We start from the raw sequence: 26,256 nt of genomic DNA, 5'->3' as shown, positions 1-26,256 counted from the left end.
AAATGAACAAACAAGCAGTTGCATAAGGTGATTTACAAGGACAAAATGAGATGCTAAGCTCCCATCATTGTGCGTTTAACAAAAACCTTCCATGTAAGAGCATGAACGTTGTTTTTCCTATTCTTTGCCTTTTCTTTGGTGAATGTTACATTTGAAGGATGCAGTCGCTGTGGCTCTGGTAAAATATACTATCATCCTGGGGATTTAAAAAACATTGGTTATGAAATGTTGGCACACAAATCAGGAGCCTCATCAGTGCTGGAGCTCGTTCCTGACCTGGAGGAAGAGTAAGGAATGTAAAAACAATTTGTAATGTATAAAATAATAGTTTTCAATTATGATTCATACAACTTAAAATAATCTGTGTTCATGATTTTTCATGGTCTGTAGCACAGCATTCCCCCGGAGGATTAAGACAAATCAGCTTTGGTGGTAAACATACCTTTGCCAAGGGGTAACCTTGGCAACAAAAGAGCTAATTGCTCAGAAACAGCTGCCTTCTGGTAAGAAGGGAAGATTAAAGAATGAGAGGAAATATTCCAAATGGTTCTGAGAAAGGCTATGGACCAAACCCTTACAGGCTATTAGTGAGGAGAGGTATCCTCAGAGCATCATTTTCTTTGGATGAAGCCTAACTATGAAACATTTAAGACAAGATTTCCCCGGGAATCAGTCTCTTTAAGTCTTGTCGCCAACGTTTTGAAAGTATGAGGTGGAAACTTGTGAACCATCTATCTACACTTTAGAAAATGAAGAGTAGTGAGACATTTGACTGCCTGAAATGTCACTTTGTCAGGCCAAGTGTTGTCTGCATGCTCACTTGAGAGCAGAGCAGGCTGTGGGAAGACTGTGATGTGAGGCTACGATTTTACCAGTGAAGTAGAAATAGGAGACTATCTCGAGATCTCTCAGGGTTAGACCGAGATTATACCTAATCAGTGAATTGGAAATCTTTCAGTGGGAATCAGGCAAAGGAAATAACCCGTGTGGACAGGGAGGTGCCACCCAAGTGACCAGTAGTGCTGATCATATCAGGGTGGTGTGTGTGTGTGCATGCATGTGTGTGTGAAGTTACAACTGAATAAACATGGAGGAATTGTAAGAAAAAAGGAAAAGATTTTTTTCAGTAGTATTTTTTAATTAAAAGAAATGTAAGAAATCATGTGAAAACATAGGAAAGTATAAAGAAGAAAATTTAAATCACACATAATCTAACACCAAAAAAGTATTGCATGAATGTTGATCGGAACTAGAAATGAATATGGAAACATGAAGATGATTGGTTTGTTAAAGTAGTAGGAAAGGAGTTTTTTTCCTCCCCTTCTTTTGAGGTCTGGTTTGTAGTGGCTTCTTCTTATCCTTTTAATGGAAATATAGAGGTGAAACAGAAAGAGGAAATATCAGAAAATTTAAGAAATTTAGATGGAAGTTTTCTATGCTGCTTTGTTATTTGTTATCTTCACGTTAAGCATACTGTAAGCTTTCCCCTTGTGAATAAAATTTTTTTAGAACATGATTTAAATGGCTCCTTGTATTCTGCCATGTGAATAGATCATAATTGATTAAGAATTCCCTATTACATATTTTTAGTTCCTTCTTTTGTTAGTATTATGAATACCTTTGAACTCAACTTCCATATACATCAAGTATTCTTGGGTCTCTGTTGCTTCCCTGAGACAAATAATTTGGAATAAAATTGCATATTCAAAGTGTTCACATATTTTTCTTGCTCCTGATTCTTCTGGCTGGGGTGCATTCTGGACATGTTTTATAAATTATTCTCCAAGGGGAAATGTTTGAGAAGGGACAGAAAAGGAGATGAAGAATGAGGGTAAACCGGCCTCTAAAAAGAGACTTGGGGTGTCTCTGAAAAAGGCCTAGAAAGGAAAGAAGGAGCGGGGATTATCAGGAAAGACCCCAGGGGTAGGATACTGAACCAGCAATGTGAGCAGAATGCAATACTTTATCTAGAAGGAAAGGTTGGAAAAAATATAATGTATGAATAATGTCTATTGAATTATTATAGGGTTTATAAAATTTTCCTAAGATAGCTTATTATCATCCTAGTCAATGATGAGCAAATTAAGTGACTTTGTAACCATCACATGAATAAAAATGGTAGAATACAGAGTCAAAAGGATGTATTCTATTCCAAATCCCACATTTGTCCAGTCAACTTTGTCTATGCCCTTGAGTAAGGAAAGAGCGTGGCCTAATGTTACCTCTTTTGGCTCTTTGTGATAAAGGGGGATGCCCTACTTCATCTTTAGGGCATGAGAAGATCTCACAAGGGGGGCTGAACTGAGAAGGAAGGAAGCTGATAATGACGAATAAAACAGGGACAATTTCTACAGAATAAAATGGCTCTTTTAACCATTTTATATATTGCTGCTAAGCATAAAAGAAACTTTTAGGAGGCTCTTTTCAAAAGGATTACTCAGCTCGCAGCCCAGATCCATAAATTGCAAGTGATTGTGAGGTGCTGTGACTGCAGCTTGATAATTATGTAGCAAGTGGCAACAAGCTGAGTCCACCGGGATGAGCCCCACACACACGTGCAGCGCAATGTTCCGTTGAGGTGCTTAATTACAACTTGCATTATTTCAACGCCAGACGTTTTTCCCAAGGTCACCTTATTGAAATGGCCAACAGAAAGAAATGTTTGGTTCTAGGATTTCTTGTGTTTTTATGGGCTGACTTAGACACACAAGCTGAAGAAAAGAAAGAAGAACAGACCTGCCGGTTGCTGGGCAAGTTTGATTTGAATGGCTATGTAGACGCCAAAAACCATACCATTGTTGTTGGAGGACTGTTTCCTATACACTCCAGGACTATCCCAGCAAATGAGTCTGTTTTGGAGCCAGTATCAGCAAAATGTGAAGGGTAAGCCATTCTTTCAGCCTTCTTTCTATGTCAATTGTAGGTAGCGAGGGAAGAGTGCTAAATAAGTATGGAACTGGAGCAGGGTGCTAACACTAACTCTAATATCCTCTGTTGGATGCAGAACATGTTTCTAGGCCTGTTTCTCCAAGGTGAAAATTCTAAAAGTGATTAGACACTGGGAAAGTCTGGTGCCGAGCACATCTTTTCCCATTTCTATATTTCAGACAGAAACAGAAGGGCTCTGTACAGTGCAGGACACTGCTCCGCAGAGGGAGGTCTGTGGGCTAATAGAGTCACTGTCACCTGAGAGCCAGTTATAGACATAAAGTCAGGGGCTCCATCCTTATGAATCTACATTTCGATAAGACTTCATACTGACTTTTGTGCACATTAGGGTTTGGGAACAGTGGCACAGGGTGGGTTAGTGTTGTAGCTTTATTATTCATTGTTATAGACTAAAACTTTCTCCAAGTGAAACACCCACTGTGGGAAGGCTGATTTATTTCTAAGCTAATGTTAATGGCAAGAGCCCTTCTAAAAGCCTTCTGCTGCTGCTTCTCTCACCTCCAAGTTGTCAGAGTATTAAGATCCATACCTGATAACCTGACTTTGCTAGTAATCTATTGTAAGAAAGGCAAAGATAGGTTAGGTGGGCATCACACACACACACACACACACACACACACACACTACATGAAAAGATGCCTGAAATTAGAGGAAAGAAAAACAATTATTCACTATTCTACTGCCATAACAAAGCAGCTCTTTTCACTCTTCTGTATCTTTTCTTGACGCCTTTTCAAGTGCATCTGTACTTTTTAAATGATTGTGACCACAGCACACACACAATTCTGTATTGTTTTACATTGTATCATAAACTACCTATGATGCCACTAATAATTATAGTTGTTAATGTGTGTTGAGAAAATTTTAACAGCTTCTTACACCATTACATCTTTTCTGATCACTTCTTTTCTTTGGTCGTATTTTGTGCTCCATACTTGAGATGTCACTAGACAGAGAAATCAGCTGCTATGTTTTTGGCAAAAGGAATAGATTGCCACGATTCCCTACTTATATTTTTCATGGACTTTTAACTCATTTTACGGTGAAGCACAGGGAAGGAGGAAAAGGACTTTTGCTTATAGCTACATGATGGAGTCAGCTCATTATCACAGAAGTCCTCAGTTCTTTAATTCTTTTTTATTGAGTTTATTGGTACATTCTAGGTACACAGTACAGTTACATTCATCACCAGGATCTTGTACCTTTACATGACAGGTCTTGGTTCTCATTTTTTCCCCTTGGTCCTGCTCAGTCTTTTAATTCTTAATGACAAAACAAAGACAATTTTCCATAATTTAACACACGAATGTTTCATAAATGGAAGCTTTTATTTTGTTTTTTACTCTTCAGTGGAACTTCTGAAGGTTATTTTCTAGAAAAGTTAGATGGGAAATCCAATGCATATATATTAAAATATAAATTATCTTTCCCTTAAAAATAATTTGGCAGAACTACTGTGGCTGAAACAGCAGTGAGAAATAAGTACATCTCATGTGAAAAATAACTCCCTTATCAGGTAATTTGGGGATTTGCCTAATCATTGCATCAGAGTTTCAGTGACTACTATTTAGCTTTATAAATTTTTAAAAAGGTATTTTTTCAAAAATTAGAATTATATATTTCATTTCACCAATAACAGCCAACAATTCCTCCAACATTCTCCAGGACTCCATGTAACCTTGCCTCTTTTTCATCCTCATCGGAGGCCTGGTCCATTTGCTATTCAGAAGCTGGGCCAAGCCTAATCTAATAGTAATTTATTTTTTAAATTTAGCTTTAATTAACTTTTAACTTTAATTTAATTTTTAAATTTAACTTGTAACTTATTCAGAAATTCAAATATCAGTGGAAGACATTTAATTCTCCACCATTTTAACATGATAATAGTTTTTGTTGGCCATAAACTAAAGTATATGGAAGAGGAAATTTTACTGTTATTTTGGAACTGTTGCTTAAGCCAGAGAAATAGAATGAAGCAGAGAAGGAAGCTGGTATTTTAGTTTTTATTTTGATTTATTTACACAAAGGTAAGGATTAGAGAAATTTTCCCTCATTTGTTGTAGATTTTTCTAAAAATTAATTATATCAGTACATCTCAGATAGACACAATGATCACATTAATCATAGGGAATTTATACCTGGACATGCTATATTTTGATTCTTCTTCTTTTCCCATTCCCCTCCCCTTCTTTCAAACCCTCTTCCCCTCCTTATTTTCAAAAGCTTTATTTCCATTTTTCCTTCTATTCTTTCTTTTTCATTTTTCCTTCCTTCCTTCCCCCTCCCTTGTTCCCTTTCCCATTTAAGCATTTTCTTCCTATTTTTCAATATCTATTATACATTTTGATCCTCATTCACTCTTTTAGTTTTTCACACCAGAGTTACAATGCAAAATTTAAATATGTGTATTCAATTTATTACACTTAAGAGTATGGTCTTACAGTGCATCCATTTACCTAGAGATGTCTCAAGTTTATCTTTCTTTATGGCAGAGAATTACTCCATTTATATTTTAAAAAATCCCACACATCTTCTTTATCCAGTCATCAGTTGATGGGCATTTGAACTGTTTCCAAGATTGAGCTACTATTACAAATTGTGGTGCTATAAACGCGAGTGTACATATATCGCTGTGGTTTGATGCTTTTAATTTTTTTAGAGAATCTTTTTGAGGAAAAAGGGTATACAGTGTATAATGATATTGGAAAATCACAATGAATGAAAGAAAAACCCTCCCAAATTCTACCCTTCAAGTAATTATGCTCTGTCATTTTAAAACATAATCCTTATTCAGCTTTATTCAAACATTGATATCCTTAACACGTTTTAATTGTAAAAGCAACTTTGCATACTGTTTCACTTAATATTATATTCATACTATGTAATTTTTAAAATTAATTTTTTTAACAATAGGAAAATGTTTCCACACAGTCAATGTATTAGCACCAGATATGTAAATTCCTTCCAGTTTTTCAGTATCAGAAATCTATAATGAAGAGTTTTGGGAAGATAGCTTTTTCCTTTGGGAAGAACCGTCTGTTTAAATAACTTCTCAGGGGCAGAATTTCTAGAATTTCTAGCTCTGCTATATTACTTTAAAAAGGTAGCGCTATATAAAAAGGCATTGCCACCTGTATAAGTTTGGAAACCAAGTACCTTAGGATGGATAAGACTCTGTATTCTGGAAACTTCTCGTTCTCCACTTTGCTCTTTTATGGTGCTGCACTCTCTTCCACTCTGTCTCCTCCACACACACTGATCTTTCCATCCCTTTAAGGTTACACAGTCTCCTGTCGTAATGTATTCACACTTGGCTTGCTTCTGCCTGTAGTCCTGTCCCCTGTTCATAGGTTATCTGTATCAGTCAGCTTTCTGTCACTGTGACAAAACACTGAAAAGAGCAACTAAAAAGAGGAACCTGTTTTTTTAAATTGAGTTTATTGGTACATTTAGCTATACAGTACACTTAGGAAGCTGTTTTTGACTTACAGGTTCAGAGGTTCCAGTCCATGGTCACCTGGCTCCATTGTTTCTGGAATGCCTCATTATGGAATGAGGCAGAACATTATGGCATAAAATAGATATTGGTGGAGAATGGCTCATTTTGTGTCAGACAGAAGGTAGAGGAGGGAAAGCCCAGGGGGAAAGGCCTCAGGGCAAGATATATCCTTCAAAGCCACCCCCATAGTGATCTTCCTCATCCAAATAGGTACTAACTTTTTAAAAAAATTTTTATTGAGTTTATTGGTACAATCTAGGTATACAATACAATTACATTCATTATTGGGATCCTGTACCTTTACATGATAGGTCTTGATTCTCATTTTTCCCCCTTGTCCCTGCCCTCCCTTCACCCCCTCCTCCCTTCCCCATCTACAAACACTTTATTTCCATTTTTTCATTTTCTCATATTTTTTTCCTCTCCCTTGTTACCTTTCCCCTACCCTTCCCACTTTCCCTACACCTTTAGCCCTTTACTTCCTATTTCACATTATTAATTATCTCATTAGGATCTTGTGTACTATTATAGTTTTTCACTCCAGAGAAACCATTTGGTATTTTAGTTAAAGAAATCTCTATATGAACATTAAAAATAGGGAATCCTAAAATAAAACTAAAAAGGAAAGTAAAAGAGAAAAGGCAATGATGTAAAAATTAAAATAATCCTTAATTCTGAAGATGAAAATGGTCCTTGAACATATTTAAATTGCTTCTTGCTCTTGTAGTCTTATATTATTCTCTTTTTTTCATTATTTAGAGAATATTAGTTTCTGTAATCAAACCCCCATAGATATGACCTTATAGGCACTAACTTCTAATAACCCCAATCAGCTAATGAACTCATGCAAAGATTAATCCACTTGATGAAATTAGAGTCCTTATGGTTCAATCACTTCCTAAAGTCCATCAGCTGGCAACCAGGTCTTCAACATAATGAGCCTTTTGGGGGGGACATTTTGAGTCCTAACCATCACATCATCCTTCATTTCTTTCATGCCTATTAATTCCTCCAAGACTGCATGCTCTCCCTTTGTATTTCACAGACCCTACACTTACCTTCCCTTTAATTATTTTGTGCTGTAATTTTCTGATATTTTTGGTTTTTTTGTCTAGATAATACTGTATTTGTTTTGTTCCCTGTTGTATTTACAATGTCCTGGAGGAATTCAATAACTACATATTAAATTAAAAATTTAAAAAACCAAATAAAAAACCCAGTTAAATAGATGGAGAATAATTTCAATCTGCCAACAGGGCTATTTGCTATTAGATAGCTAATTCAAAAATATTTATTAAGCAGAAGATATAGAATTAAATACTGCAGCTACAGAGGCTATTAAAAGCAAAAATAATTTTGGGGTGCTTGCTGTCAAGTAGGATAAAGTTGGTTAAAACTCAAGAAAGAAGGGAATAAAATAGTTATTGTTCTTTTAATAGTTATTTTAATGGAGAAGGAATTTTAAAAATTGGTGATGGACTGAAAGAGAAATACTTCTTTCACAGTTGGGAAATGGAGAGGAGGACGCATTGTGTTTATGGTTATTTGGGAGCACAGTAAGAAGTAACCATTTTCAGTTGAACATCTCTCACCATTAATAATCAAATCAATGAAAAAAGTATGTAATTGAAGTCATAGCACATAACTGACTTCTATACATAGTATAATTTTATATACTAGTATAATCATTTTAATATATTTAGATGAATTTTATAAATATAATTAATGTTCAAAAGAAAATAAGAGAAGAAAAAGAGTAGAGAAAAGAGAATTATTTGGCATTAGGGACTGTCAATGAATGGGGAAAACAGAATGTATGCAGAATGAATGTATTTGGGGGTTATTTGGTGCTTGGATTGTTGGTGGGAATTGTGAAAGAAAAATGTTTTTGTGAAAGCATTGCAATTTGGAAAGATAGTGTGTATTAAACATATACAGAGCAAGAACACATTCAAAATTGCTCCCCAAGATAAACAATGAACAATGACTGTGACTTATATTTGGATTTTTCAAGTGTGTAATATCATTTATAAAAAAATTAACTTGCCTAAACAAGTGAGGTGCCTCTGATGTTTTGGTATAATATTATTCTCCCCAGCTAAAGGCTCCTTTTCCTTCCAAAGACCTGCCAGCTGATTAAGGCCTTACCGGAACTATTTTCTTTTCAGGTTTAATTTTCGAGGATTCCGCTGGATGAAAACCATGATTCACACCATCAAAGAAATTAATGAGAGGGAGGATATTTTACCCAATACCACTCTGGGCTATCAGATCTTTGATACCTGTTTCACCATCTCCAAAGCAATGGAGTCAGCTTTGGTTTTCCTTACAGGGCAGGAAGAAAACAAACCCAACATTAGAAATAGTACGGGGGCGTATCTGGCGGGGATTATTGGATCAGGTGGATCGTCCTTATCAATTGCTGCCTCAAGAATTCTAGGATTGTATTATTTACCCCAGGTATCTCAGAATATTATGCTATGCAATAACTTATAAAGAAATAAAAATTGTGTGTAGAGAAGTTGCAGCAAGTAACGAGGTGCTCAGGGGAGGTTGGGCTAAGTTCCAGAGGCTAACAGGGATGGTGATGCAGTTCTGCTGTGTTCAGGGCCTTAGCAAGTGTGAACTAATGCCTACCTAGGGGCAAATTGAGACTCCCTGTATCCTGTAGGATCCTGCTTTGATTTGTGATTGGGGTTGTGATTAGTGATTTTCATGTTGATATCTCACTAAGCACATGATTTTAGCGTTGTGTGGAGCACAATATAGGGGATCAATAATTACTGGTAGGTTTATTGGTAGGTAGAACACACAGGTACTCATTTTGATTTTTGTTCTATTAATGAGTATTTTTCATGGCCCTATTTGTTCACACACTAATATACTGAAATGGGCCTGGGAATTTCACAAGGTGGATAGAATTTTAGGATGGTCATTTATAGATTATTTTAAGTTAAGAGAGAATTCAACAAAATATTCATTCATCATTTCAATATAAGGATATATGTTAGTAGAAAGAATGTAATACTAAGAAAAAATAAGCTCTTTAGGTATTCCTAAGTATGGGTCATTAAAGCATCAATAGTAAGGACTACTTAATGTGAATAATGATTAATATTATTTCTGTTATTGAAGTAATGGGATAACTTGAGATAATTGTAAAAAGTGTCATTTATATAGTATTGTAAAGCTGCAAGTTCAGATGTAGGAGGAATGGTAAAGTACCAAGAAACAACTAAGGGGAAATGTTGGGAGACTTACCACCTTAGCTATGGGCTTCATGTAGTTTAGACAAACTGCTGCTACCATAAATTCTATTTTCCACCAGGCACCATCAGTAATCCAGACATAGGCTAGAAAACTGGATAGACTTTCTTCTTAAAGGCTTTCTAGCAATTCTGCAAAGGAAGTGAAATAAATCTACCACTTTCACATTTTGTTATTTCATTTATTAAATTGAGCAAACTTAAAGATCTAGATTATCATTATCTTAATTTTACTAATGAAACCAGTGTTCAGAAGGTTTATGTAACTAGTCTAAGGTCTTATACATTTGATTGGTTATCTAGCCAGATTTAGAAATATGATGTCTTTGCTTTTTAAATAAGATTCTTCCATATGTATGGCTTCCATGATATTGCTGGTTAGGTGGTTCTAAAGGAAAATGTCAACTTTAGCCAGTGGAGTAAGAATAAAATAACTTTTTGTTTTGTTTTGTTTTTGTACTGGGGATTGAACTAGGGACCTTGCGCTTGCAAGGCAGGCTGTGGAACCATTGAGCTAAATCTCCAGCCCAAGAATAAAATGAAAGGTAAAAAGAAAAAAAAGAACATAGGGATATTCTGGTGTTCATGAAGGAGAGCTGTGGAATTAAGATGTGGAGGATCCTACTGGAGATGATGTATTAATCACACAAGATGGGATATGTGAGAATATGATGTGTATTCTTAACTGTAGAGTGAGTGAGGTTGAGGGCGAGCTACAGCGAAAATGGATGTAAGCTGGTCAAGAATTCCTGATCATCTGATCACTATTCTTCAGTTCCTACTTATGGAAAGTACCTACAAGTATTACGGAAAAGTGAAGAAAAAAAGTACTTCTTCCTTTGTCTAGACATGTGTATATAAAATGAGGGTGCATAAAATGAAAGTTAACTTTGTGAAGAACAAAGCTTAGACCTGAGGTTTTTGAGCTAAGTCTTAGGACCTGCATCCTGCATCTCAAGAGTTCTGGCAGAGGGAAACAAAGAAGGAGAAGATAAAGAGAGAGACAGTAATGGAGAAGGAGGAAGATGAGAGGGATGAAGAAGGAAAGAAAGGAAGGGAAGGGAAGAAAGGGAGAGACAGAGGGGAGGAGAGGAGAGAGAAGACTATGAGATTGCAGACTTGAAAAAATGGGAGTCACTTTGTGTCATTCAGTGCTATGACTTCACATGTGAAAAGTACTGCATTAAATGTGATCATTTTAATAATTAGTTCTCTAACCCTCTTGGGGTGGGGTAGGAAAAGAATTAGCGAGGAGGACAAAAGCCCTTAACTGCTCCCACCCACTGAATAGGGAGAGCAGAAAAAGTCCTCTTGTCTATGAAAAGATGTAAGAATAAGGGAAGAAGAACTGCTACATTCCCTCCCTTTGGATCAACATGTCCTGAAATTGTGTCATTTAAATTTTGGCTATTGTTTCCTAATAAGTGCATGAATATTTTCAATTGTAGGTGGGCTACTTCTCTAGCTGTTCAAGTCTTAGTGACAAATTCCAGTTTCCATCTTACATTCGCACAATAGCCAGTGATCAGCACCAGTCCAAAGCCATGGTACAACTTATCCAACACTTTGGCTGGGTCTGGGTAGGCACCATTGCAGCTGATGATGATTATGGCAAATATGGAGTCAAAACTTTTAAAGACCAAATGGAGAAGGCCAATCTCTGTATTGCATTCTCTGAAACCATACCCAAAGTCTATTCTAATGAGAAAATGCAGAAAGCAGTCAAAGCTGTAAGGAGTTCTACCGCCAGAGTCATTGTGCTTTATGCATCTGATATTGACCTCAGTCCTTTTGTGCTAGAAATGGTTTACCATAACATAACTGACAGAACATGGATCGCAAGTGAAGCGTGGATTACCTCAGCCCTCATTGCAAAGCCTGAATATTTCCCATATTTTGGAGGAAGTATTGGATTTGCAATACCAAGATCTGATATACCAGGATTAAAAGAATTTCTTTATGATGTCCATCCTAGCAAGGATCCGAGTGATGTCCTGACCATTGAATTCTGGCAAACTGCATTTAACTGTACTTGGCCAAACAGTAGTGTTCCCTACAATGTGGACCACAGAGTGAATATGACTGGTAAAGAAGACAGATTATATGCCATGTCTGATAAATTCTGTACTGGAGGGGAGAAGCTGGAAGAACTTAACAATACCTATTTGGATGTGTCTCAGCTCAGAATTACAAACAATGTCAAACAAGCTGTGTATGCAATGGCTCATGCCCTGGATCAACTAAGTAGATGTGAAGAAGGAAGAGGGCCATTCCTACCGGGCAGTAGCTGTGCATATTTACCTGACTTTGAGCCTTGGCAAGTAAGTTCTTATTTTTTTTTCACTTCAACCTGAAAATTATAAGATATAGCTTAACAAAATGACATTCCTTGCCAACTATAAGAATTTATAAAACTGTTCATTTGCCTTTGTATTTAGTAGGCATGATTTCATTACATGTCCACCTAAAATAATGGTTTGCTTGGGTGGCAAAAGTGCGCATTATTGTAGTTCTCATCTGTTAACAGTTGTTATTTGGTTTGTGGTTAGTGATATGAAACTTTCCAAAACAGTTCCTTAAGCAAGTTATTTTTTCCTTCATGTAAATTAAATGTAAAGATATGCACTCTGGGACTGAAAGAATAGCCCAGAGACCCAGATCTTTCTTATCTGTTACTCTAACATCTATAATATTAGGACATTACCTTGTAATCTAAAATGGCTATTTTGGCTTCAGAGATGTGTCCGTGCTTTAACTAGTAAGAGGGAGAAAGGGTAAAGACAAACACAGCCCTCCATTTAACCTAGCACTGAGGCTTTTTAGATTGGAAAGAATACCACTGTTAAAGAAGGACAGGGGTGATAAAAGGATGGGTGACTGGAGTGATTCTAGTGGTAGAAGGTGACTTGGTATATTCTTGTACTAACGGTGTTCTGGTATATTACCTTAATCTTTATCACAATGACAGGGAGGAATAATTATCCTCTTTTTACCAACCAGGCAGCTAGTGCTTAATTAGTGTATGACTTGTTCAGGGTTATGATATGTAACAGAGTCAGAATGACTCCAGATCATCAGACACCATAATTCAGGTTGTTTCCATAGATTTGTAGAGGATTGTTAACCAGGTTATACCTTCTAATTGGAAAATATAAGCCCCGCATGTGGCACTGAAACCAAGGACTTACCCCTGAGCAGATGATCATCCCGGCTAAGGCTGACTAGGAGAGGCAGATGTGAGAGGTATTACTTTCTTGGAAGATTCCTGTCGATTTCTATAAATCATTTTCTAGGTGTAGAACAAGACCCATCCATTATTGTACCCTTGACCGTGACCTCTTCTGTACACCCTTATCCCTGAAGTACTGTGAGCTTAAAGTATGTAGAGGCACATGCCACTCTTTTGGCTTACAATCTTCATTCCCAGTACTTGTTCAGCAAAATTTTACTCATCTTTTAAAACTCAGCTTTTTTACTTCTATGGAAGTAAAAAGTTCCAATTATGCAATTAGCCACCCTTTGTCTATTCCCTTTCAACACTCTTTCCACTGTACCAACATAGACTATCCTGAATTTTACTGTTAGTACCTGTTTATTTGTCTAGTGGTATCTTATCTCTAGCACCTGACATCCAGAGCAGTGGTGGTAGTGGTAGTGGTGTAAGTAGTCTGGTATGTATAAGTAGAAGAAATCTAGGATGGAAGTAAAAGCATTCTCCTTTCCTATGAAGACATTAGGACATGTTGACACCACTGTGCTTTAGTATAAACCAGTGTTATATCATAAAAATATACAATTTTAATATACCACACAAGTTAAACTTTTCTAGTGGTAAAATTTAAAAAATGAAAAAAGAAATAAAATTAAATTTAATAATCATTTAACCTGATATATACAAAATAATACACAACATACAATTATAATCTAATATAAAATAATCATATGAAATTATCGAGATAGTTTTCATTTTCATTTAAAAAATTAAGTCCTTATAATTCAGGATACATTTTTACACTTACAACCTACCTCAATTTGGCAAACCCACTGAATTACCACACATGGCTAGAGTTGTGTTACACAGCAAAGGTGTAGAAGAAAAAATATAATCCCATGAAATAAATGAGTTTGAAATTATTTTCTTTATAAAACTGTTTCCTAGACAATTGAATTTTACAAATTGCCTTTCTCCCACCTTGCTCTCTAGCTAATGTACTATGTGAAGATGGTTAGGTTTATAACCCATGATGGAAAGATAGTACATTTTAATGTGAACGGAGACGTGGAAGGACACTATGACATTATAAATTGGCAACTAGACGAGAATGGAGAAATTGCCTTTGTGAAGATTGGAGAATATATATTTGATAACAAAAAGTTTGAACTCGTTTTCAAAAAGAATTCAACGATATTTTGGAACACCAAATCATCAGGGGTTAGTTATGCTGACATTTTCTTTTGTGTGTGTGTGCGTGCGTGCGTGTGTGTATTTATTTATATTTACAATGCTATATTTTTTTCATGCAATGATGGGGAGTGCAAAACACCTAGATATGTTTCCAAATTACAAATCAATTTTTCCAAGCACAGCACATACTTTTATTATACATGGATTCAGATTTTTTATTTAACTTTTTGGAACATTTTTTTGGAGTGTGGTATTACAAGATAATTTCCTTATTTTGTTTTGTTTGTTCAAGTGCTCCAGTGACACTTACTTGACCTACTTTGCTTGCCTTTCATTTGAACCACTTTTCTTGACTAGTTTCTGTCTTTTTCTTTATGATTTTTATCCTCTTTGTATTTTCCTGCTTTTATTTGATGACACATTTTCATTGAAAGAAATTCTTTCTGAACCCCCTTTTACCTCTATCTTAATTTCTGAAATGGATTTGTTGGTTTTTACTTAAGTAAAATAACTTTAAAAAATTCTTCCAAATTTATATGATGCATTTCTTCCTTTTAAAATTTCTTCCTTTGCTTTTCAATATTTAAAATTTTTCAACTCGCATAAAAATATAAAAATTATATGTATTTATGAAGCTCTATGTGATGTTTCCATACATACATATATTATGCAATGTTTGGGTCAGGTTAAGCATATCTATCTCATCAAACAGTTATCATTTCTTAGTGGTAGGAACATTCAAAATCCGTTCTTTTAGCTTTCTGAAAAGTAACGTGCACCATTGTTACTTCTTTCACTCTTCTGCAGCAGCACACCAGCACTTCTTACGCCTATCCAAGTATAACTTAGTACCCACGGACCGACCCTTCCCGCCCTTCTCACATGCCCAGACCCCCCAGCTTCTGACAGCCACTGTTGTGCGGGCTCCACTTCTGCTGAAAGCAACATTTTTGGATTCCATATATGAGTGCGGTGTAGTACTTGTCTTCTGTGCCTGGTTATTTCATTTCACATAGTGATATCCAGTTCCAGCGATGTTGTTGCCGATGACAGGCCTTCATTTTTATAAAATGTAATTTTATCAGTACATGTTTACAGTACACCAAATTTATATTCATCTTAGGAAGTAGTACATGGACTTAGCATTTCTTGATTCTTTTTATTTCCCTTCTCCTCTCCACCTCCCTCCCTCCAGCCACCTTCAAGATTGCCTTTCCTAATTTTCATTATTATTGTCATTGTAGTTCATGTTCGCAGCAAATAATGATTACACTCACTGTGGCTATTTGAAGCATGAATATCATGCATCTCAAATCTTTTGTACTCCTTTTCTCCTCTCCCCTCTCCTCACTCTTGGTCTCTTGGATCCCTTCCCATTTGCAAAAAATCTATCTCCCTGATTCATTTTCTCAGTCTTTTATTTTGCTCTTTATTTGTACTTTGCACTGCTTAAATGAGAGAACCAGATGGTGCTTATGCTAGTGTGATTTATTTTACTTACCACTGTGTTGTCAAAGTGTGTTCATTTTCCTATAAATGTCTCACAATTTTCCTTCTTTATAACCAAGTAGTATACTGTTATACATAATGTAGCTATTATGAATTGTGCTGCTATAAACATTGATATGCACATATTTATGTAATATGATGTCTTTAGCTCTTTTGGAAAGATGAAGGAGAATAGATGGGTCAAATGGAATTTCTAGCGTTTTTGTGAAATCTCTCTGCTGATTTCCATAGTGCTTGTACTACTTTCCATTCCCACCAACAATGTGGAAGTAGTGTTCCTTTTTCACGACAGCCATGCCAGCATTTGTTACTGTTTGATTTTTTTTGATGATTGCCACTCTTTTTGGCATAATGTGAAATTTTAGTGTTATAATTTTCATTTCTTTAATGGCCAGAGATGCTGAATATTTTTTCATATCTTTATTGGACATTTGTACTTCTAGGAAGGTCTATTCATTTCACTGGCCTGCTTTTTATTGGGTCTTTTATTTTTGGAGATCTATTTTTTTTTAGTGTTTATATATTCTAGATATTAGGATTTCATTCTTTTTATGGGCAAAATGGCATTTCATTGTGTATATGTGGCACATTTTCTTTAACCATTCATCGGTTGATGGACAGATAGGTTATTTCCATTTTGTCATTATTGTGAATAGTGCCACAATAAACCTATGAGGGCAGATGTCTCTTCAACATATTAATTTCATTTCCTTAGGGGATATACTCAATCCCCTAAATTACAGGATTGCTGGGTTATATGGTGGTTTTATTTTTAATATTTTGAGGGACCGCAATACAGTTTTCCACAGTGATTGTAGGTTGTCTTCACGATGGGTTGTTTCTTTTGATATAGAGAAAAATTTAAATTTGATATAATCCCATTTAGTCTATTTTTGCTTTTATTTCCTGTGCCTTTGACTTTTTTTTTGTAGTGGGATTCAGAACTAGGGACCTTGTGCTTGTGAAGCAGGCAGCGGGACCACTGAGCTAAATCCCCGGGCCTAGGCAAGATACTATTTTAACAAAAAGTAAAAAGTGCTGCCTGCCTCCCAAACATAAGGTCCCAAGTTAGATCCCCAGTACCAAAAAAAAAAAAAAAAAAAAAAAAAAAAAACCAAAAAAAAAAAAAAAAAAAAAAAAACAAAAAAAAAAAAAAAAAAAAAAAAAAAAAAACCCCAAAAAAACAAACAAACGAAAAAAACCACTCGCCTATAGAAGCATTTCTTCGGGGATTTCTTTTTTTTCTGGCAGGTTCATTGTTTCAGGTCTTAATCCATTTTGAGCTGATGTTTTTTAACTGGGGAAAGATAGTCTAATTTCATTCCTTTGCATTGTGAACGTCTATTTTCCTCAGCACCATTTATTGAAAAAACTGCCCTTTCTTCAATAAATGCTCTTAGAACCTTTGTCAAAAATCAGTTGGTTGTAGATGCTTGGATTTACCTACAGACTTTCTGTTTTGTTCCATTGGTCTGTGTCTGTTTCAATGCCAATACCATATGGTTTGATTCTGTAGTTTATATTTCAAAGTCACATAGTAGAATAGCTTTCCTTTGTTCTTTTTGCTCAAGATTGCTTTGGGTATTTGGGTGGTGTGTGTGTGTGTGTGTGTGTGTATGTGTGGTTTCATATAATTCTTAGGTCTTTTTTTAGTTCTGTAAAGAATATTATTGGTATGTCGATGGGGTTAGCATTGACTCTGTAGGATACATTGGATAATATGGATGTATTGATTCTTCCAATTCATGAATGCAGAAGTCTTTCCATTTATCATGTCCTTTCCAGTTTTTTTTTGTCAATGTTTTTTTGATTTTTATTGTAGAGAGCTTTCCTATCTTTGGATAAATTTATTCCTTGGTATTTTTGGTAGCTATTATAAATGGGATTGTTTTCTTGATTTCCATTTCAGATAATTGGCTAGCACTGCTATAGATTTTCGTATATTGCTTTTGTATTCTGCAATTTTGCTGAGTTTGTTTATTAATTGGTGAGGTCTTTATTGTTTTCTGTGTATAAGATCATGACATCTATAGTGATAATTTGATTTCATCTTTTCTAATGAAGATGTTATTTCTTTCCCTTGTATGTTGGCTCTGATTAGGACTCTTAGTACCATGTTGAGCAAAAGTGCTTAAAGTGGGCATGCTGATCATTGTAGATCTTCAAAGGTGTTTAGTTTTTCACCAAATAGTATTTCATGGCCAATAGCATGCTGTTAGCTGTTTGTTTATTATATATGGTTTCTGTTATGTTAAAGTAAGTTTCTTCTATACATAATTTGTCCAGAATTTTTATCATGAACGGGATGTTGAATTTTATCAAGTACCTTTCTGGAACTATTGAGATGATCATGTGGTTTTTTGTCTTTCATTATGTTAGTGTGTTGTTTCATGGTTATGATTTACATATGTATTGAAACTTGCATCCCTGGGATGAATGCCACTTGATTGTGACGAATGCCACTTAATAGTATTGATTGCACTTTGCTAGTATTTTGCTGAGAGTTTGTGTGTCTGTTTTTGTCAAGTATATTGGCCTATACCTTACCCTCTTTGTTGAGTCCTTGTCTGGTTTTGGTATCAGCCAATGCAGGCCTTGTAGAATGAGTTTGGGGGACATTTTTCCTCTTCATATTTTGGGAAAAATTTTAAAAGTATTGGCATTAGTTCTTCAAATGTTTGTATATGTGATGCCAAAGTGAGCACTAGTTCTTTAAGTGTTTGATAGAACTCAGCAGAGGAGCCATTTGGTCCACAGCTTTTCTTTGATGGGGGCCTTTTTATTTCTATTTCAATTTCATTACTCATTGGAGACTTATTTAGTTTTTAAATTCTTTAAGATTTAATATTGATAAGGTATAAATGTGCAAGAATGTATCTGTTTCTTATAGGATATCAAGATTATAATAGTTTGTAATAATCTTTTCTGACCCTTTGCATTTCTGTGGTGGCAGTTATAATGTCTCCCTCTTCATCTCTGATTTGTTTTTTAATCTTCTCTTTCTTAGTTAATCTAGCTAAGGGTTTGTCAATTTTGTTCATCTTTTTGAAGAACCAGCTCTTCATTTCGTTAATCTTTTGTATTCTTTTAGTCTCATTTATTTCTGTTTTGATCTTCATTATTTCTCTTTTTACTAAGTTTGAATTTGATTTATTCTTGATTTTCTAGCTTCTTGAAATGCAGTGATAGGCTATTTATTTGATATCCTTCTGCTTCTTGATGTAGGCATGGATTGCTGTAGACTTTCTTCTTAGCACAGCATTTGATATATCCCATAATTTCAAAATTTATTTGCTTATTCTTAGTTTTTCTTCTTCTCCCCTCCTCCTCTTCTTCTTCTTCCTATTTTTGAGATGCTGAGAATTGAACTTGCAGTAAATTAGGTAAACATTCTATCCCTGAGCTCTGTCTTCAACTCTTGATTTTTAAATTTCTAATTCAAGGTAATTTTGCATGCTTCAAGTGCTTTGGTGAGCATATTTAATTGTATTTTAATTACAGTAGTTTTATATTGCTTAGTAGCTGTGCATGTGTGTGCTTTGGAGGGGAATATTAATCTGCTGGAACATTTTGATTTCTGTTTTCTGCCTACAGTGCAGTTGTATGGAAGCACAATTCTGTTTTTGATAATTTTTATGGACAAGTATTAGGGTTTTGGGTGGTTTACAAGTTTCTTATTTCAAGATGGCCTTCTTCTATTAGGATAATAAATACAGTTACTTAAGGAAACATTTCTTTGTGGTAAGAGACAACTTAATATGTCTTTTGATTTTGTGGTTCGTGCTTGTTCTACAGGATCCTTAACTTCTACCCCTTATTCTTTCCCTTTACATCTCAAAGAGACACTTCTTCTTTACATGGATTTTGGTTAACCCAGGAGTTGTGCCTTTCCTGAGTCCTACTTCCCATTCCTCTCTAGATAGCCAGAGATGTCTCTATGAAGTTTGAGATCTGTTTTAAAGTAAGGGGAAAAAATGAGAATCCAGACTTGTCAGGTAGAGGTACAAGATCCCAACAATGAATGTAACTGTACTGTATCCCTAAAATGTACCAATAAAGGCAATTAAAGCTGAAAAAAAAAAGATTAAAGTAGGAGGAGTTTTTTTTCCCTCCTAGGAATAATTTCACCTGCTCTCCATCAGCCTTAGTTTCCCTGCTCCCCCTTACCTTTTTCTTCATTATTCTTTCTGGATTAGCATTATTTCTCAGCATCCAGGATTAAGGAGGGACTTCTAGAGACAGCCTCCTGGAAGTCAGTGATTAAGTTTCTATTCTCAAGTACTTTGCAGTTTGTAGCATCCATGGATCATGTGTGATTTCATTTTCTTCTCAGTTCCTTAGTTACATTAATTACATCAAGTGCTCAACAGCCACATGTAGTCGGGGGCTACTACCGAGGGCACCAAGATGTGTAAAGCTTCCATTATTGTGGAAAGAATAGAGTTGCTCTAAGCCTAGAGAATAAACTGTCTTCTGTTGTCCAGAGCTCTCTCCTTGCATGGTAAACCACTTAACGGCTTTTCTTGAGACTTCCTTTCTGTATTCCTTACGGCAGATGCATAGCAGGTGTTCAGTGCAGTCTTCCACAAGAAAGAAAGATGTTATTGTTTGCCTATAAGAGATTTACAGAATTCTTATTCAACTAAAAATTGTAAATTTAGTGGTAAATTCCTATTTTAATAGTGCTTCAGTAGTGTGGTAATTTTATTTTTCTTATCTTTGGTATTAAGTTGGGATTATATTTGCATAATGAAACTGCTTCAAATGTAATTCACTACAGACTTATTAAATAGTCACTGTAAGTGGCACAAAAAGCTTACTGTCCCCTAATTGCCTGCAGTCTGAGCCTATAAATATTAATTAATTTACTGAGCAAATATTTGTTGAGAACAGTAGTACATGTGCATAGGAACTGGGGATACATCAGTGTGCAAAATAGAACAAACCCTTGCCTAATGTATTTATCATTTTAGTGGGAGATAATAGGCATAAAACAATGTTACACAGTATTTTAAAGTGTAATAATGTTAGAAAAAAACAACAACGATGAGATAAGAAGTGCTGTGGACAATACTGTAATTTCAGTGTGTTCAGGCTGTTGCACTTGAGCAAAATTCCAAAAGGAAGGAGCTGGGCATGGTGGCTCACACTTGTAATCCCAGCATCTAAGAGGCTGAAATGCCATGAGTTTGAGGCTAGCTTGAACTACATAGTGAGACCCTGTCTCAAACAAAGCAGAAACAAAAGCAAAACGTAACAAAACAAAACAAACAAACAAGCCCAAAAGAAAATGAATCCATTCATTATCAAGGGAAAATATTGCAGTCAGAGGTTCATCAGCTTCTGAACCCTGAGGCATGGGTATACTTAGCATTCTAGAAAGACAGTAATGGTTCAGTGTGCCTGGAAAGAGTGGAAGAGAGGGAGCACGGGAGAGGGGGTGACAGAAGTAAGAGAACACCAGGCCAGGTGGCACCTTGGTGGCTCCTGGAGGTTGGATTTAGCACCAGATAAAAAGGGAAGCTTCAGGGCTGGGGATTTAGCTCAGTGGTGCTGCCACCCTGCCTCACAAGTGCAAGGACCTGAGCCTTGGAAGAGTTCGACAGAAGAGAGTCATAATCTGATTTAGGAATGTTAAGACAGAATGGGCCGAGGATTTAGCTCAGTGGTTCTGGCACCTGCCTCACAAGCACAAGGGCCTGAGTTTGATCCCTGGTACCCCCCCCCACAAAAAAAGCATGGCAACTGGAGAGTAGAGCCAGGGACGCTGTTAATGACTATAAAATCATCCCTCCAGATTAAGGGAGGTTTGGGCCAGAATTGATGTGAGAAAGGTGGTAAAAGTAGTTAGATTTTGGATGTCCTGTCGGTACAAGGCAGATTGGACCTGAAAGTGTTCTGCACAGAAGAACTGGAAGATAGTATAGGGTCATGATGATGACCTAAGGCTAGTGTATGGGGAGAAGAGTCTGAGTGGAGCGGGAGAATACGTACAGGCCAGTAACAGAGTAGAAAGCTGGAGATGATAAGTAAGAATGCTGATATGTAGAAATGGTGCTGCTCATGACAGAAACGTGGAATTTGGGAGCAGGAATAGCATAGATGGTAATTTCAATCATGTGAATTGGAGGTGATGGTGGAATCTCAAAGCGTGTTGGAAGTTCAGAATCTAGAACTGGATAGAGGTCAGGGAGAAGAGGTTGGTGTTAGAGATTGAGATTTGGGAGTTCTTCTGGAGATGCTGATTGAACCCAAGAGACTGAACAACATTTTTCACATCAAAATAAAAACAGAGGACCAAGGTACAAAACTAGGGAAATGCCTCAAGTGGTAAGGAATATAGAACAAATAGAACCAAGAAAATAAATAAAAGGAGATGGAAAATAAGGGAGCTTTCATTCCAAGGAGGGGTTTAATCAAGAACATCAAATAGTTAATGGAGATGAGGGAGAATATACCTAGAAATGAAACTATTAGACATGGCAAGTTTTGTAGAGGTGAGCAGGTTGGAAGCTAAATTATAAGGTGAGAATGAAAAGGATGTGGAGAAATGGAGCAAAAGGCATAATTTCATCATTCATGATGCCTTTTAAAGAAAGAAATATGAGCTGGGGAATGGTTGTGATACCATCACTCTGGAAAGTAGAGGCAGGAGAATTGCATGTTTAAAACCAGTCTGGGTAACTTAGTAAAACCTTGTCTCAGGAATAAGTCAATCATTGAGTTAATCAATGAAACAAACAAACAAACACAAAAACAACAGTACATAGAGGGCTCTTCTTAGAAGCCTGGATTAAGAAAGAGGAAGTCCATCTCATTCAGTGATGGTTGCACTTTTTAATCTTTCAGAATTTGACAGGGCTTTACTGTCACTTCTTTCTGCGATAGCTACTCCTCAAAATACTTTGAAACACACACACACACACACACACACACACACAACACACACACACACACTCTCTCTCTCTCTCTCTCTCTCTCAAATTTATAGGAAGCCTGCCTGTTATACACATGATTTCTGTAATGTTATATACCATAACCTTCTCAGCAATTTCTAATATCTTCTGTTAACTAATTCAGATTTACCCTGAGAAACTCAATGTATGACAATTCTGAATTCCAAAAAGAAAACTTCCATATTAGTTTAAGATAAAAACTAATTTACAAATACTGCATTTACTTTGATTTCAAATGAACATCAACGAAGGACATAAGGGAGGCTTATGTTTATAACTGAAATTTCCAAATTCATTTAGCAAGAAAATATTCCAGTACTGTGCCTTGTCTAATTTTTCTTTCCCAAATTTTCCAATATATAAGATCTGACCCTGCTCTCTTTCCTTCTTTTCTTCCCTCCTTCCCTCCCTCCCTCCTTCCTTCCAACTGTTTATGACACAACTTTGACTTTAAGTCTATGTTGAGGAGACCTTTCTGACAAGTATTTTTAGGCCCTCAAGATAATTCTAAGTCATAGGTTGCACCAAAACAGGCACAGGGGTGTTCAATTGTCCCATCCCCAGAGTTGCACGGGCATGGAGCCTGGTCTGGATTCCCAAGGTTAGAACGAACTCGCTCTATAATTTGTTCTGCATTTCTAGAATCAACCACAAAACTGTACATATTATTGTTCTCTTTCTCTATTATTTTTGCCCAGATATCCTAGATTTCCTGGGATAGATATCACAGTTTATACAGAAAGCCAAATATGAATTTTCTCAGCCTCACAGGTGGTGGAGAGGAAGGCGGAAGGCCTTGTTATAAACCCATGTGTCTGTCTTTGCTAGCTTCCCCACTCAGTATGCACTGATGTGTGTCCTCCCGGGACGCGGAAGGGGATTCGTCAGGGGGAACCAATATGCTGCTTTGATTGCATCCCATGTGCCGATGGACATGTATCCGAGAGAGCAGGTAGAGATGATAAATTTCTCACCGAGATAAGAATGCAATCAGTTTAAATGTGTTTTGGCAAAGAGGTCCTTGAAAGCCTTCTTTATAAATATGTGTGAACTCATAACAAAATGATTAAAACCAATCCAACTATTAGATGTCATATATAGTATAAAATATAATTCAAACATTTTATTTTTATCAGTATATGTTTGTGATACACATTGAATACATGTGAGTTTCACATCACATCTTAATCCTTTGAAAAAACTGATACTGGGTTTCAGTTCTCAGACTGCTATAGTTGGGGAAAGACCTACAATCATGAAGTTAATCAAGAAAATACAAAACAAAATATGTGAAAGGTAAAATGTGGACACTAAAATTCACAAAAAGTATTTGCTCTTGAGAAAAACTAAACATTAATTATGTTCATATTTGGGGAAAAAGATGACTTACAATTCTTTGTTTTACTGAGTTATCTGTAATTTGGAGCAATAAGATCTAGAATTCTATCCTTAAAGACAATTGGCTGAAAGTTATTAGTCAAAGTTTGGAACACACATGAATTCTGTAAGCACTGTTGTGTGAAGCCTTCTCAACAGCTTGCTAAGTTGTTGCTCTTCATGAGCACAATTTTAGTTGGGCCTGGAGTGCTTAGTCTGGCAAACAGTTATAGCAGGATTATTTTTATTTCTACCTTCTGTTAAAGATAACACAGATTGTACTTATCTTCTGTCAAATGGCCCTCAATAATTATCCATTTAAAAGATAATTTTTAAAATGTAAAAATTTTCCCTAGATGTAACACAAGCACAGTGTAATCTGAACAATTCCCTGGGCCTCAAGTGGCCAGGTCTCTGTGATGAGTCACATCTCCAGGAGGCCAGTCCACGAGTCAGAAGTGATTAGAAGGGCATTTCAGTCATCATCTGTCAAAGAGTGTTAAAGAGATTAATTTCATAAACTACCATAAACTAATTTCAAACTTTTTCTTGCATGACAATATTTTCTCTTAGAGCCTGATTTGAGATAAATGAAACCTTTCTCAATCTCAGGCAATAGCTATTGTTTTTGTTTCCTTTCTTAGCTTCAGTCCTCCTCTGCCCGTTCCTCAAATCAGTATCTGAAGGGTGAGGAGGGGAAAAGCTGACTGAAAGAGGCCAAAAATCCCTTCCTAGGGACTAAGATCAAATGGAAGACCAAAAACACTAGGATATTAGTCAACATTATACCAGCCACAATCCTCTCAAATGTTTCACCCTGGAAGTTTAGATTTTCTCATTTATGGATTATTGTTGGGTTTATAAGGATACAGTACATACCTCCTTTCTCAATAGACAATTGGAAGAGAAAGAAAGAAGCATGCTATTAGAAAAAGCCAATGCAAGAAAGGCTGACATTGAGAAGGGAAACTAAATTTTTAAAATTGAAAACAATCACTCTGTATATATTATTATCTACACACTCTAAGGCCATTTTATCACTACTTTTTTAAGATGTTAACTATTCTTTATAAGGAATTTTAAATGAGTCCTTACTCTAGCCTTTGCCCTGGGTGGTTCACAGTTAAAGGGGACAACTAGATTCTACTGCAGTCAATTTCTCTGTGTTTTGTTCAACAGGTCAAAGGGAGTGTGACCAATGTGGTGAAGACTATTGGTCAAATGAGCAAAAGAGCATGTGTGTACTGAAAGAGGTGGAGTTCCTTGCTTATGATGAGGCCCTGGGATTCACCCTGCTTATTCTCTCCATCTTTGGGGCCCTTGTGGTCTTGGCAGTCATGATCGTTTATATGATATACAGGCAGACTCCTTTGGTGAATGCCAATGACCGGGAGCTGAGCTTTCTCATTCAGGTTTCTCTTATCATCACGGTGCTGTCATCTGTGCTCTTCATTGGCAAGCCGTACAACTGGTCCTGCATGGCCCGCCAGGTCACGCTGGCCCTGGGCTTTTCCCTGTGCTTATCTTCCACTCTTGGAAAGACTATATCATTGTTTTTTGCCTACAGAATTTCCATATCCAAAACCCGATTCACATTCATGCACCCCTTTTTTAGAAAAATCATCGTTTTGGTCTCTGTTCTAGTTGAGGTTGGCATATGCATAGCCTACTTGGTATTACAACCCCCACGGGTATACAAGAACATGGAATCTCAAAATATAAAGATTATTTTGGAGTGCAATGAAGGTTCTATAGAATTTCTGTGCTCTTTGTTTGGGATTGATGCCTTCCTGGCCTTTCTATGCTTTCTTACAACCTTTGTGGCTCGTCAGTTACCAGATAATTATTATGAAGGAAAATGCATCACTTTTGGGATGCTGGTCTTCTTTATTGTCTGGATTTCTTTTGTCCCTGCTTACTTGAGCACCAAAGGCAAATTCAAAGTGGCTGTGGAAATATTTGCAATCTTGGCGTCCAGCTATGGTTTGTTAGGTTGTATATTTGCTCCCAAGTGTTTCATTATTTTGCTGAGGCCGAAGAGGAATACTGATGAAACTGTTGGTGGGAGAGTTCCCACTGTGGATCGGAGTATCCAGCTGACTTCAGCATCAGTGAGCAGTGAGCTTAACAATACCACAGTGTCAACTGTTCTGGATGAATAGTGTCGTGGCTTACGTGAAACCTTGAAATTACAATTGTGACCTGGTTCAATGTTTCCTTTCAGGTTGTTCCTAGGACAGCTGCCTGATTATCTAAGTGTAATATTAAGGATTTGTGTTCTAGAAGTGTAGTCTT

General features: G+C 36.4%; 1 protein-coding gene and 1 long non-coding RNA gene across 2 annotated transcripts in view; both read left to right on the top strand.

The window, feature by feature from the left end:
• LOC104871079 overlaps positions 1 to 26,256 on the top strand; it is a 79,200-nt gene that overhangs the window by 9,722 nt on the left and 43,222 nt on the right. The window lies entirely within an intron of this gene.
• Positions 2,642 to 26,123, top strand: LOC104871078 (vomeronasal type-2 receptor 1). The gene is made up of 6 exons (XM_010636909.1): positions 2,642 to 2,883; positions 8,617 to 8,908; positions 11,163 to 12,035; positions 13,919 to 14,146; positions 23,413 to 23,536; positions 25,141 to 26,123. The coding sequence occupies exons 1-6, from the start codon at positions 2,642 to 2,644 to the stop codon at positions 26,121 to 26,123; spliced, it is 2,742 nt and encodes a 913-aa protein (XP_010635211.1).

This window comes from Fukomys damarensis, unplaced genomic scaffold (genome assembly GCF_012274545.1).
Source record: "Fukomys damarensis isolate Sample0158 unplaced genomic scaffold, DMR_v1.0_HiC HiC_scaffold_37, whole genome shotgun sequence".
NCBI lineage: Eukaryota > Metazoa > Chordata > Mammalia > Rodentia > Bathyergidae > Fukomys > Fukomys damarensis.
This window is presented reverse-complemented; position numbering and strand designations above follow the sequence as displayed.

Excerpts from the sequence above, each read along its gene's own strand:
- LOC104871078 (XM_010636909.1), top strand. The coding sequence starts at position 2,642 with ATGGCCAACAGAAAGAAATGTTTGGTTCTAGGATTTCTTGTGTTTTTA. Across the intron at positions 14,147-23,412 it reads GGAACACCAAATCATCAGGG|CTTCCCCACTCAGTATGCAC; the intron begins GTTAGTTATGCT and ends TGTCTTTGCTAG. Across the intron at positions 23,537-25,140 it reads ACATGTATCCGAGAGAGCAG|GTCAAAGGGAGTGTGACCAA; the intron begins GTAGAGATGATA and ends TTTGTTCAACAG.